The 12707-nt window shown below is 28.9% G+C and overlaps 1 protein-coding gene across 5 annotated transcripts in view; it reads left to right on the plus strand.

Annotated features, from left to right (window-relative positions):
- LOC121375685 (CAP-Gly domain-containing linker protein 4-like) overlaps positions 1-11530 on the plus strand; it is a 70109-nt gene extending 58579 nt beyond the window's left edge. For all 5 annotated transcript variants that reach the window (XM_041503262.1, XM_041503264.1, XM_041503263.1 and 2 more), the window contains 2 exons: positions 918-1018; positions 5884-11530. In XM_041503262.1, the coding sequence (XP_041359196.1) occupies positions 918-1018; positions 5884-6194 (412 nt within the window). In that variant the 3' untranslated portion in view covers positions 6195-11530. The remainder of the gene's footprint in view (positions 1-917; positions 1019-5883) is intronic.
- Positions 11531-12707: the final 1177 nt, after the last annotated feature.

The following is a 12707-nucleotide window of genomic DNA, read 5'->3' on the forward strand; positions in this document are numbered from 1 at the left end:
GAACAGGTTAATAATGTCATTTAATCCATATGTATATGTATTCTGAAATGTTAGGATATTTACAGTTGTCCAAGTATTTATTACACACCCATCTATGATGGGTCGTATTATGTATGGTATGGCATTGTCTGTCTGTAAGTCTGTCTGTTAACTTTTTCTTGTCCGAACCTTATCTTGCATACAGATGCATACAGGACCATGAAACCTCACATGTAAGAACAACTTGGGATGGCGGTGTGTCACATACTATTATTGGGTCACTGTGACCTACTTTTCATGGTCTACTGCACATAACGGTAAAACCGTGTCCAGATCATATCTTGCATACAGAAAGAAAGAAATGTTTTATTTAACGACGCACTCAACACATTTTATTTACGGTTATATGGCGTCAGACATATGGTTAAGGACCACACAGATTTTTTGAGAGGAAACCTGCTATCGCCACTACATGGGCTACTCTTTCCGATTAGCAGTAAGGGATCTTTTATTTGCGCTTCCCACAGGCAGGATAGCACAAACCATGGCCTTTGTTGAACCAGTTATGGATCACTGGTCGGTGCAAGTGGTTTACACCTACCCATCAAGCCTTGCTGGTATCTGGATTAAAAACCCATGCCTCGACTGGGATCTGAACCCAGTACCTACCAGCCTGTAGACAGATGGCCTAACCACTATGCCACCGAGGCCGGTCATCTTGCATACAGATGCATACAGGACCATCAAAACATATGTAGGAACAACTTAGGATAATGGTTGGTCCAAAACAAACTGTTCATCCATCCCATTGCAAACATTTTACATAATTAAACTTGAATCATACCCGTAACATATTCATTAATATAGATGTGGTTTTCCATCAAACTCCTGATGGGCGTATCATATATCTCACCAGTACTCTTGTTATATTAATTCAGGACGAAGTCGGCTGGGAGTTCCAACATACAGAGAACCCCCGGATCGAGTCCCGGCCTCAAGCTTCAAAAAGGCAGCAGCTGTCTGTGTAACGGGGAACTCGGTGAGAGTAGAATAATAATAATCAACCATACATAATAGAATATTAATAATCAACCATACATAGTAGAATAATAATAATCATCCATACATAGTAGAATAATAATAATCATCCATACATAGTAGAATAATAATAATCATCCATACATAGTAGAATAATAATAATCAACCGTACAGAGTAGAATATTAATAATCAACCATACATAGTAGAATAATAATAATCATCCATACATACATAGTAGAATATTAATAATCAACCGTACATAGTAGAATATTAATAATCATCCATACATAGTAGAATATTAATAATCAACCGTACATAGTAGAATATTAATAATCATCCATACATAGTAGAATATTAATAATCAACCGTACATAGTAGAATATTAATAATCATCCATACATAGTAGAATAATAATAATCATCCATACATAGTAGAATATTAATAATTAACTATACATAGAATATTAATAATCAACCATACATAGTAAAATATTAATAATCATCCATATATAGTAGAATATTAATAATCATCCATACATAGTAGAATAACAATAATCATCCATACATAGTAGAATAACAATAATCATCCATACATAGTAGAATATTAATAATCAACTGTACATAGAATATTAATAATCAACCATAAATAGTAGACTATTAATAATCAACTATACATAATAGAATATTAATAATCAACCATACATAGTAGAATATTAATCAACTATACATAATAGAATATTAATAATCAACCATACATAGTAGAATAATAATAATCATCCATACATAGTAGAATAATAATAATCATCCATACATAGTAGAATAATAATAATAATCATCCATACATAGTAGAATAATAATAATCATCCGTACATAGTAGAATATTAATAATCATCCATACACAGAATATAGTAGAATAATAATAATCATCCATACATAGTAGAATATTAATAATCATCCATACATAGTAGAATATTAATAATCAACTATACATAATAGAATATTAATAATCAACCATACATAGTAGAATATTAATAATCATCCATACATAGTAGAATATTAATAATCATCCATACATAGTAGAATATTAATAATCAACTATACATAATAGAATATTAATAATCATCCATACATAGTAGAATAATAATAATCATCCATACATAGTAGAATATTAATAATCATCCATACATAGTAGAATATTAATAATCAACCATAAATAGTAGAATATTAATAATCAACTATACAAATATTAATAATCATCCATACATAGTAGAATAATAATAATCATCCATACATAGTAGAATATTAATAATCAACTGTACATAGAATATTAATAATCATCCATACATAGAATATTAATAATCATCCATACATAGTAGAATATTAATAATCAACCGTACATAGTGGAATATTAATAATCATCCATACATAGTAGAATATTAATAATCAACCGTACATAGTAGAATATTAATAATCATCCATACATAGTAGAATATTAATAATCAACCGTACATAGTAGAATATTAATAATCATCCATACATAGTAGAATAATAATAATCATCCATACATAGTAGAATATTAATAATTAACTATACATAGAATATTAATAATCAACCATACATAGTAAAATATTAATAATCATCCATATATAGTAGAATATTAATAATCATCCATACATAGTAGAATAACAATAATCATCCATACATAGTAGAATAACAATAATCATCCATACATAGTAGAATATTAATAATCAACTGTACATAGAATATTAATAATCAACCATAAATAGTAGAATATTAATAATCAACTATACATAATAGAATATTAATAATCAACCATACATAGTAGAATATTAATCAACTATACATAATAGAATATTAATAATCAACCATACATAGTAGAATAATAATAATCATCCATACATAGTAGAATAATAATAATCATCCATACATAGTAGAATAATAATAATAATCATCCATACATAGTAGAATAATAATAATCATCCATACATAGTAGAATATTAATAATCATCCATACATAGTAGAATAATAATAATCATCCATACATAGTAGAATAATAATAATCATCCGTACATAGTAGAATATTAATAATCATCCATACACAGAATATAGTAGAATAATAATAATCATCCATACATAGTAGAATATTAATAATCATCCATACATAGTAGAATATTAATAATCAACTATACATAATAGAATATTAATAATCAACCATACATAGTAGAATATTAATAATCATCCATACATAGTAGAATATTAATAATCATCCATACATAGTAGAATATTAATAATCAACTATACATAATAGAATATTAATAATCATCCATACATAGTAGAATAATAATAATCATCCATACATAGTAGAATATTAATAATCATCCATACATAGTAGAATATTAATAATCAACCATAAATAGTAGAATATTAATAATCAACTATACAAATATTAATAATCATCCATACATAGTAGAATAATAATAATCATCCATACATAGTAGAATATTAATAATCAACTGTACATAGAATATTAATAATCATCCATACATAGAATATTAATAATCATCCATACATAGTAGAATATTAATAATCAACCGTACATAGTGGAATATTAATAATCATCCATACATAGTAGAATAATAATCATCCATGCATAGTAGAATATTAATAATCAACCGTACATAATAGAATATTAATAATCATCCATACATAGTAGAATATTAATAATCATCCATACATAGTAGAATATTAATAATCAACCGTACATAGTAGAATAATAATAATCATCCATACATAGTAGAATAATAATAATCAACTGTACATAGTAGAATATTAATAACCATCCATACATAGTAGAATATTAATAATCAACCATACATAGTTAATAATCAACCATACATAATAGAATATTAATAATCATCCATACATAGTAGAATAATAATAATCATCCATACATAGTAGAATATTAATAATTAACTGTACATAGAATTTTAATAATCAACCATACATAGTAGAATATTAATAATCAACCATACATAGTAGAATATTAATAATCATCCATATATAGTAGAATATTAATAATCATCCATACATAGTAGAATATTAATAATCAACCATACATAGTAGAATATTAATAATCAACCGTACATAGTAGAATATTAATAATCATCCGTACATAGTAGAATATTAATAATCATCCGTACATAGTAGAATAATAATAATCATCCATACATAGAATAATAATAATCATCCATACATAGTAGAATAATAATAATCATCCATACATAGTAGAATATTAATAATCAACCGTACATAGTAGAATAATAATAATCATCCATACATACATAGTAGAATATTAATAATCATCCACACATAGTAGAATATTAATAATCAACTGTACATAGTAGAATATTAATAATCAACCATAAATAGTAGAATATTAATAATCAACTATACGAATATTAATAATCATCCATACATAGTAGAATAATAATAATCATCCATACATAGTAGAATATTAATAATCAACTGTACATAGAATATTAATAATCAACCATAAATAGTAGAATATTAATAATCAACTATACATAATAGAATATTAATAATCAACCATACATAGTAGAATAATACTAATCAACTATACATAGTAGAATAGTAATATTCAACGATACATAATAAAATAGTAGTATTCAACTATGCATAATAGAATATTAATAATTAACTGTTCATAGTAGAATAGTAATATTCAACGATACATAATAAAATAGTAATATTCAACTATGCATAATAGAATATTAATAATCATCTATACATAGTAGAATATTAACAATTAATCAACTATACACAGGGACATTGTGTGTGTGGGTTATATTTGTTATATCTGTGAAAATGTCCTTACAAGTAATTTGAAAGGCAAGTGACAACCACGAGTCGTACCACTATTTTTTACACTGTGTCGCCGCTGATACATAATAGAATATTAATAATCAACGATACATAATAGAATAATAATAATCAACGATACATAATAGAATATTAATAATCAATGATACATTATAGAATATTAATAATCAACGATACATTATAGAATATTAATAATCAACGATACATAATAGAATAATAATAATCAGCGATACATAGTCGAATAATAATAATCAACGATACATAATAGAATAATAATAATCAACGATACATAATAGAATAATAATAATCAACGATACATAATAGAATAATAATAATCAACGATACATAGTAGAATAATAATAATCAACGATACATAATAGAATATTAATAATCAACGATACATAGTAGAATAATATTAATCAACTACACGTAATACAATAAGAATAATATTCAACTGTACATAATAGAATAATATTAATCAACTACACAGATAGCAAGACTTTGGAAAGGTGATGAAAAGTATAACCTATGTGGAATTTCTTTTCCGACTCAGTGTGATAAATTATCGTTTTACATTTATCTACTTACTAGACACTGTGAATTATTAAACCAAATTTCTTTGGTTTCTAACCATTTAGCGCATTTTGTGATTAGAGTCTTGTTTAGATTTCATAAATGTTTTATTTAAATTGTCTGAAAGGGCAGGCATGTTGATTTACTACCAACATAAAAGATCTGGTAGTAGTACCCGAACAAAAACCCTATGTTAAAAACATCATGAAACTGTTAGAGCAAATTCTTACTGACAAAATAACAATTTTGGCTTATGTCTCTTATAGAGTTGGAATAATGACCTGAGACTAACTGAAGTGACATAACTTAGAGTGAAAGATTGATCTCACTAAACAATTAGTAATATTAATGTTTGTGTATTATTATTTTCAGGAACAGTGAGATATGTAGGCCCAACTGATTTTGGGGACGGGATATGGATTGGAGTGGAGCTGAAGACTCCAAAAGGGAAGAACGACGGCAGCGTCCAGGGGAAGCGATACTTTGTCTGTAAACCGGGTCACGGACTGCTCGTGCGGCCGAGCAAAGTGTACGTTCGTGGAATCAATGGTGCTAAACTGATCCCAGATGAACTACAGATCACACCAGACAAGGTGATGAATGGGGATGCAAGACAGAATGGAGACACGAGACAGAACGGAGACACGAGACAGAATGGAGACTTTCACTACGGAAGAACTTAGTTTACCATAGTAACATTAACTAACCAATGACTGACTTGTTGTCAAGTCTCTCGCAGCGACTATGACACAACATGGCTGGTGATGTTACAGGAGTAACTGCTTCATATTCCTTTTGGTGCTTTTGTTCTAACCTTTGAGTAGGTCTCAAGTTGAACCGAAGATTTGACGCAATGTAACATGACAGTTTTAGCAATTGGTAACATATCAACTTCCCCAGGTACCAAAATTTGATTTGGTTAGACACTGATAAAGTTATAAGTCATTCACAGATAGTTACTTTGTTGAATTGGCAGACTGCACAACAGTGCCTGTTAATAATTATTTCAGAAGCGTGCATATGGTTTTGTTGCCAACATAAAAGATATGGTACCCGAAGAAAAACCCTGTCCTAAAAACATGAAACTGTTAAGCGAATTCTTACCGACAAAATAACACTTTTGTCACATGTCTCTTGTAGAGTTGGAACAATGACCTGAGACTTGCTACAGTTGGTGGTGTCCAGCTTTTTTTGTGCTGTTGCTTTAGCTTGAATAGCAGCCATCTTGTACTCAATAAGTTTGGGGATCACATGTTTGTTTTTTTAGCCAATTTCATCATATTCAAACATATTTACATATTGTTCCCCAAAAATGTTTTAAGGTGGACATGCAGCTGCTTAAAAAAAAAAATCTTTCTGACTTAAGTCACCTGTTGAGACATTTAAAAGCCAGAGAAGATCACCAAAATTGATTTGATAAAACGATCTGACAACCTAATCTGACAACCTGATCTACTAACATGATCTTAAGTGTATTAAATGTTATCTAACATGGCTGAATTACAATTGGAAAATAATTTTTAAATGTCTGTCTTCTTGTAGATAGCTTTCAGTCATATTATAACAGCACTGTCAGGACAGCATTTTAAAATTAGTAAAATTAAGTCTTAATTAAAAATATATGTAACATAAATTACCATTAATTACGTCAACAAAACGGTAGTTTTTAGCATTTTATGAAAAATACTTTTAAAATTGCAGAAACAAAATTTTCTTAATTCAGCAATGATTTGTAACTCGACTATGTACACAGTAATTGTAAAATTAAACACTGCAACTTCTCATTGACTTTTGTGTGCAAAAAAGCTAAATAGTTTACAGTAATTGATTGTTTTATGTCAAGACAATCATTCAGCTTTACTGAATTAGATATTAGTTTCATTACACTTGAACTACAATATTTACTACATTTACTAGTCAACTGTAATCACGACTTCTGATGTTACTGTTCAAACCAACAATGATAGCAATCTTAGTTTTAAAAAACCCATTGTTAGGATTTATGAATATTAGCTAAATGTTAGAATTATAGGTATCTTAGCACAATTGTCTTGGACTCGCCAAAGTGGTTACAAATCTAAGAATCTGTGCAAACTTTATAGCAATCTAGGAATATGTGCATAATTGTATGAGATCTTAGAATATTTGGATAACTAACTGCAATATTGGAATGTTAGTAAAAGTACTGAACACATAGCATCCTTATGCTGGCATTCCAGAAATCTTGTAACATTCAATTCGTTGGTCGTGAATGGGGGAATGCAATGTGAGTGATGATAACATTCCAAGTGCTGGAATAGCATGACTGGAAAACAGAGAGGTGAAAGAGAGTAGAGTATATTTTTTTAGCTTTAGAGAGAGCTGTTGAATTAATGTGTAGTAATTCATGTGCCTTGTCATATTCAGTGACTTGTGTCAGGTTTTTGATGAAGTTCCGTGATAGAGTGCTCACCTGAAGTTGGATAGATGGTAGAATTGATTGCCCTTTATGGACTCTCCCAGTTTTCTTCCAGTCCCAACTAGTGCCCCACTACTGGTATATCAAGATCTGTGGTATGTACTGTTCTGAGAAACTGCATATAAAAGTGCCTTGCTGCGTTTTGGAATGAGTAGCCTGTGTGACTCTATCAGATTTCCTCATTCTAGGCCACTGCCACAATTACCAGACTTTACTACAAGCCTGTGAGCTTTAAAAATTGGCATTTGTGGGTTATATAAAACCAAATTGAGGTAACCCATTTTGTTTTTGCGTAACTCATCATGACCATATAAATTATATAAATTTAATTGTGCTAATGAAAAATGGGTTATGCTAAACTAAACACGTGCAAGTGAAGCACAAACAAAATTATTGTTCTCACAATTTTCACAGATTTACTATAGACACCGAATAGCCTTTATTTAAAATGTTCTGAGGTGTCGTCAAACAAATATTCGTTTCTATGCATGTAGCTTATGTATTTGTTTTAAACAACGGCGCATGTTCCACTTTAAACATGTCTGGAATTATGCTTAGTACTTTTAAAGTGTATTTCATTGTTTATTACCATGGAAACAGCTCTGCCATCATATTGTTGTTGTTTTTTTTGTAACTTTTGTAAACATTATAGGATGGAATAGGAGACCGAATGGTGATGGAATAACCAGACCTGGTGTGCTGCATGCTATTTGTGGATGTATTTGTATGGATTTTAAACTAGATTTGTCGTAGTTACAAAGCTTGTTAGATAGCTGTGTTGAATACTTTAGTTTATTTCTGCTTATGTCAAAATCAATGTTTCCAATTTACATTTAAACAAAAATGTATTTGTTTTCTAAAATTTGCAAAACATTTCTGTATTTACAATTATATAGTTATAATTTGTTTTAAATGCTTCATTAATAGCATAGATTAATACTTGTAATAAAAATTAGCTATCTTTCTCTATGTAAAGCAATTTATTGTGGTGAAATAATATTGTTTGCTTTATTTATTTTAAGTTATTGCATACTTGTGTTTGTTTATCATGTTGAAGATCTCACGACTGTTTTTGTGGTTTTTAATTAGTATTCATCAAGGATTTAAGGTTTTCATTACTGTGGAGTTGAAAATGCCTAGATAATAATAATGGAAGGTAATTAAACATTGAGGTGGGGGAGCAAAGCTTATAGTATAGTTTAATACTAAAAGGGTTCTTCAGTTTAAGATGTAAAGAGATTTAAACTTCAGTGAGATTACTATTATTGCAGATGGAAAGTGATGGTTTTGAGAGAAGATTGGTCCTCGTACAAGTTTTATAAAATTTTGAAGGCTTTACTATAGTCTCGACCAAACAAATGACATATCATGAAAGTCGGAAGACTTTACTTGACTTTAAACTTAATAAGCTTATTTATCACTCGTTTAAACGCTTTTCCATTCTGTGAACTATTACCATTTTCATTTATTTATTTAACCATTGCATGGTAATACATTTAACACTTTAAATTGTAACATATTCATGACCTTAAAATTTAGGGAAAGCCTATTTTGTAACACACAAATTTAGCTGGGTCGAACAACAAAATATGAAAGCATTTAGGTAAATAAGGGGGCACCGTGACTAATAAGGCAGATGAGGACATTAAAAAACCATAAAAATATACCCACCTTTTCTGTACGATCCATGCTTTTAGAAAACTACAACCCCCCTCCCCAAAAAACAAAAAACCCTAACAACCAACATTGCATCATGTCATCAATTCTGGAACTTTGGTTTAACCAGATTGATTTTATTTTTTGTGTGCTAAATTATTAGTACCGGTAGTATATTAATTTATGACTAAAAAACTCTATATGACATTTGTTCGACCACCATATTACTTGAAAATGGCATTTGTTTCTTAAAAATATACTTACAACTATCATTGTATGGTGATGGCTTAATGGAGCAAAACAAATTAAGAGTGGACCAAATTTCCAAAGCCTATTTTTGTCTTCTACGCATGTAATTACATATTTTTATAATGCTTCAACACCTGTATTTAAAAAAAGGGCTTTGTAAATTTGGGCCATAGTGTTGTATGACCTTGTTAAATTTGTGATATTTTATGCTTCCTAACATTTTCCAATTTATAGTGTTACACTATATCTTATCTGTAGCTATCATGTAGCAACAAACAGAAAAATTCAATTCTTTTATTTAGGATATATTTGTTTTATGATACTAATGTTTCATCTCCCTATCCTGCATCCCACTCGGATGTAGAAAATAGTCAGTTTTTTTACTCAAGCTACGATGTTGGAATGATACTAATTGCTTGTGTGATTATGATTTCAAACTCAGCAGTTGTTTGTGTATTGTTTATGTGTGTGATGTGTATTATTATTTCTGTTTGCATCGTCTACTTCATATTGTGATCGTCTTAGCATGTCTTTGTTGTAAAACAACAGTACCTGTACAATAGTAGCTTTTGTATCCTACATTATTTTTAACCAAGTGTTAGTGGTGTATTACCCGTTTTCTTTTCTACCTTGTAAACCTGCCAATTCATTTTCATCGACTGTTAATACTAAAGATTACTTTAATATATTTATTTCATCATTAATATTATGGTAGTCAAAAATTTTAAAATATATTTCAAGAAGTAAAATGTTTTATCATAATTTAATTCCAGGTTTTAACACAATTGGAAGGGAAATTATTTTATTTTGTTTTATTTTAATTGTAACAAATGTGAAAGATTATAAATCCATTTGGAGTTATATGCAGGGGACATTATTTCAAAATGTTAGGTAACTGGAATCTTGTTCATGTGATTTTCACACTGGTAACAGATTGTTTATATATATGAATTTTATGAGGATCTTGAAGTTTGTAACGCAATTTTAGAATGTAAAGGTTTACCATGTACTGTTCCCTGTATATACAAATTAAAATCCCTCATGACAACACTTTTCAAAATCTTTTTACAATTAATAGACAAGAGATAAATTTATCGAGTTATAAAAATACTTATTGATATTTTGAAATCTTATGCACTTGTTATTTATGCCACACAGTATTAACATGACCTAATTGTGCTTTGAATTGTGTCATCACCGGAATGGCAGGAAGTGGATCATTTTATTTGTTTCTTGTCTGTGTTATTGATGAGAACAGAGACAAACAATGTCCAACTGTTTGGATAATTACTAGTTAATAAACTGTAGGCAGTTATTTTGTTTTACAAAATTATTACTTAATAACTTGAAATATATTCTAAAAAGAAGGGCCCATATTTTCTTATTTTCTTAGTGCTACAATATCGTCATAGTGACATCATAGCCTTCCATGGTTTTACGATATCGTAGTGCTAAGATAGCATTGAAAATCTGTATCCAGGTTTGTAGTACAAGATGTAGTATGACTGCTTCCTGGTAACTAACAGTACTTATTTGTTAAATGTAATTCCAAAACGTTCAGGCTCCAATTTCACAAAACATTGTAAGCCTAGTTTTGTACGTAAATGGAAATCTACAACTAAACCACAATTCTTATTATAATACAACAAATTTAGTTAGAAATACACATTTCATTTTCTTTTGGTCTTAAAATGCTTCATTGTTCGTAATGATGTAATATTCCGTGTGAAATAGATGTCAAACACTTGTAAATGTATGCCTGGTGTTTTGTGAAATTGCCCCCAGAACTGTACATCATGTGGATGCATAGTTATAAGCTCTTGAAAATAACATTTAAAAACTCAACCCCCCCAGAAAGAAACCACCTGCATAATTTAGATATTTTTGACCTGGTTTTTAACCATCGATTCAGTGAGATAAACATGTAATATTTTGCTTTTGTAGCATAAAATAATATTTTAAAGCTTACTCAAATATATCTCATAGTTTTGTGTTTTAACTCCTACATTCTGTTTTCACATGTGCTGTAATACACGTTAAATGTCTCAGTATGTATCAATCTAGTCATTGGTTTTCTCAGTACTGGCAAATTTGTCACATAAACAGCATTCTGTTTTTTGTCACCTAAACAGCATTCAGTTTTTAACTAAAAAATACCTTGTGTATTTGAAAACCACGATTTATATGTATAAATTACTATTACTAATGGTATACTTTATCATTATTATTATTTTATTTTATTCTTTTTTTTTAAAAGAATAAAATATTATTTGATTATATAAATTTCATAAATATTCGTTAACAATTTAGTGGAAAAGTGGAAGATTCTCGATCTATTTTTTGATTTTCTGTACTTTGCAGTTATTATATATTTAAGTGCCTTGTCTTAAGATGTTAACAGGCCTACAGTCAGTGGCTCTAGGCCTGACATGTTTCTATTAGTCTATTTTTATATTACTTACATCATCCATGTAAAAACACAACTGTTATTTTAATTAAGAAATCAATTGGTATTTTCAATTTGTTTTTAAGACTCACAACTTCAAGGATCATGGAATCTTTGGACTTTGTCATGTCAATTAAATATATTCTATTTTCATATTGTATAATTATTATTTGTCAGATAATCACATAGTACAAATTAAATATTCATCATTCAAAACTGTACAAATTAAATATTCATCATTCAAAACTGTTGAGGAACTCAACAATCATCTATTGGTATTGGTAACCCTCATGGGAAAGTCATCTCATGACAGTTTTTCATTTTCTTTTTCAAATAAGTTACTTTTTTTTTTCCTTTTGATATACAAAGCAATGTATATGGTATTGT

This window comes from Gigantopelta aegis, chromosome 6 (assembly GCF_016097555.1).
Source record: "Gigantopelta aegis isolate Gae_Host chromosome 6, Gae_host_genome, whole genome shotgun sequence".
Lineage (NCBI taxonomy): Eukaryota > Metazoa > Mollusca > Gastropoda > Neomphalida > Peltospiridae > Gigantopelta > Gigantopelta aegis.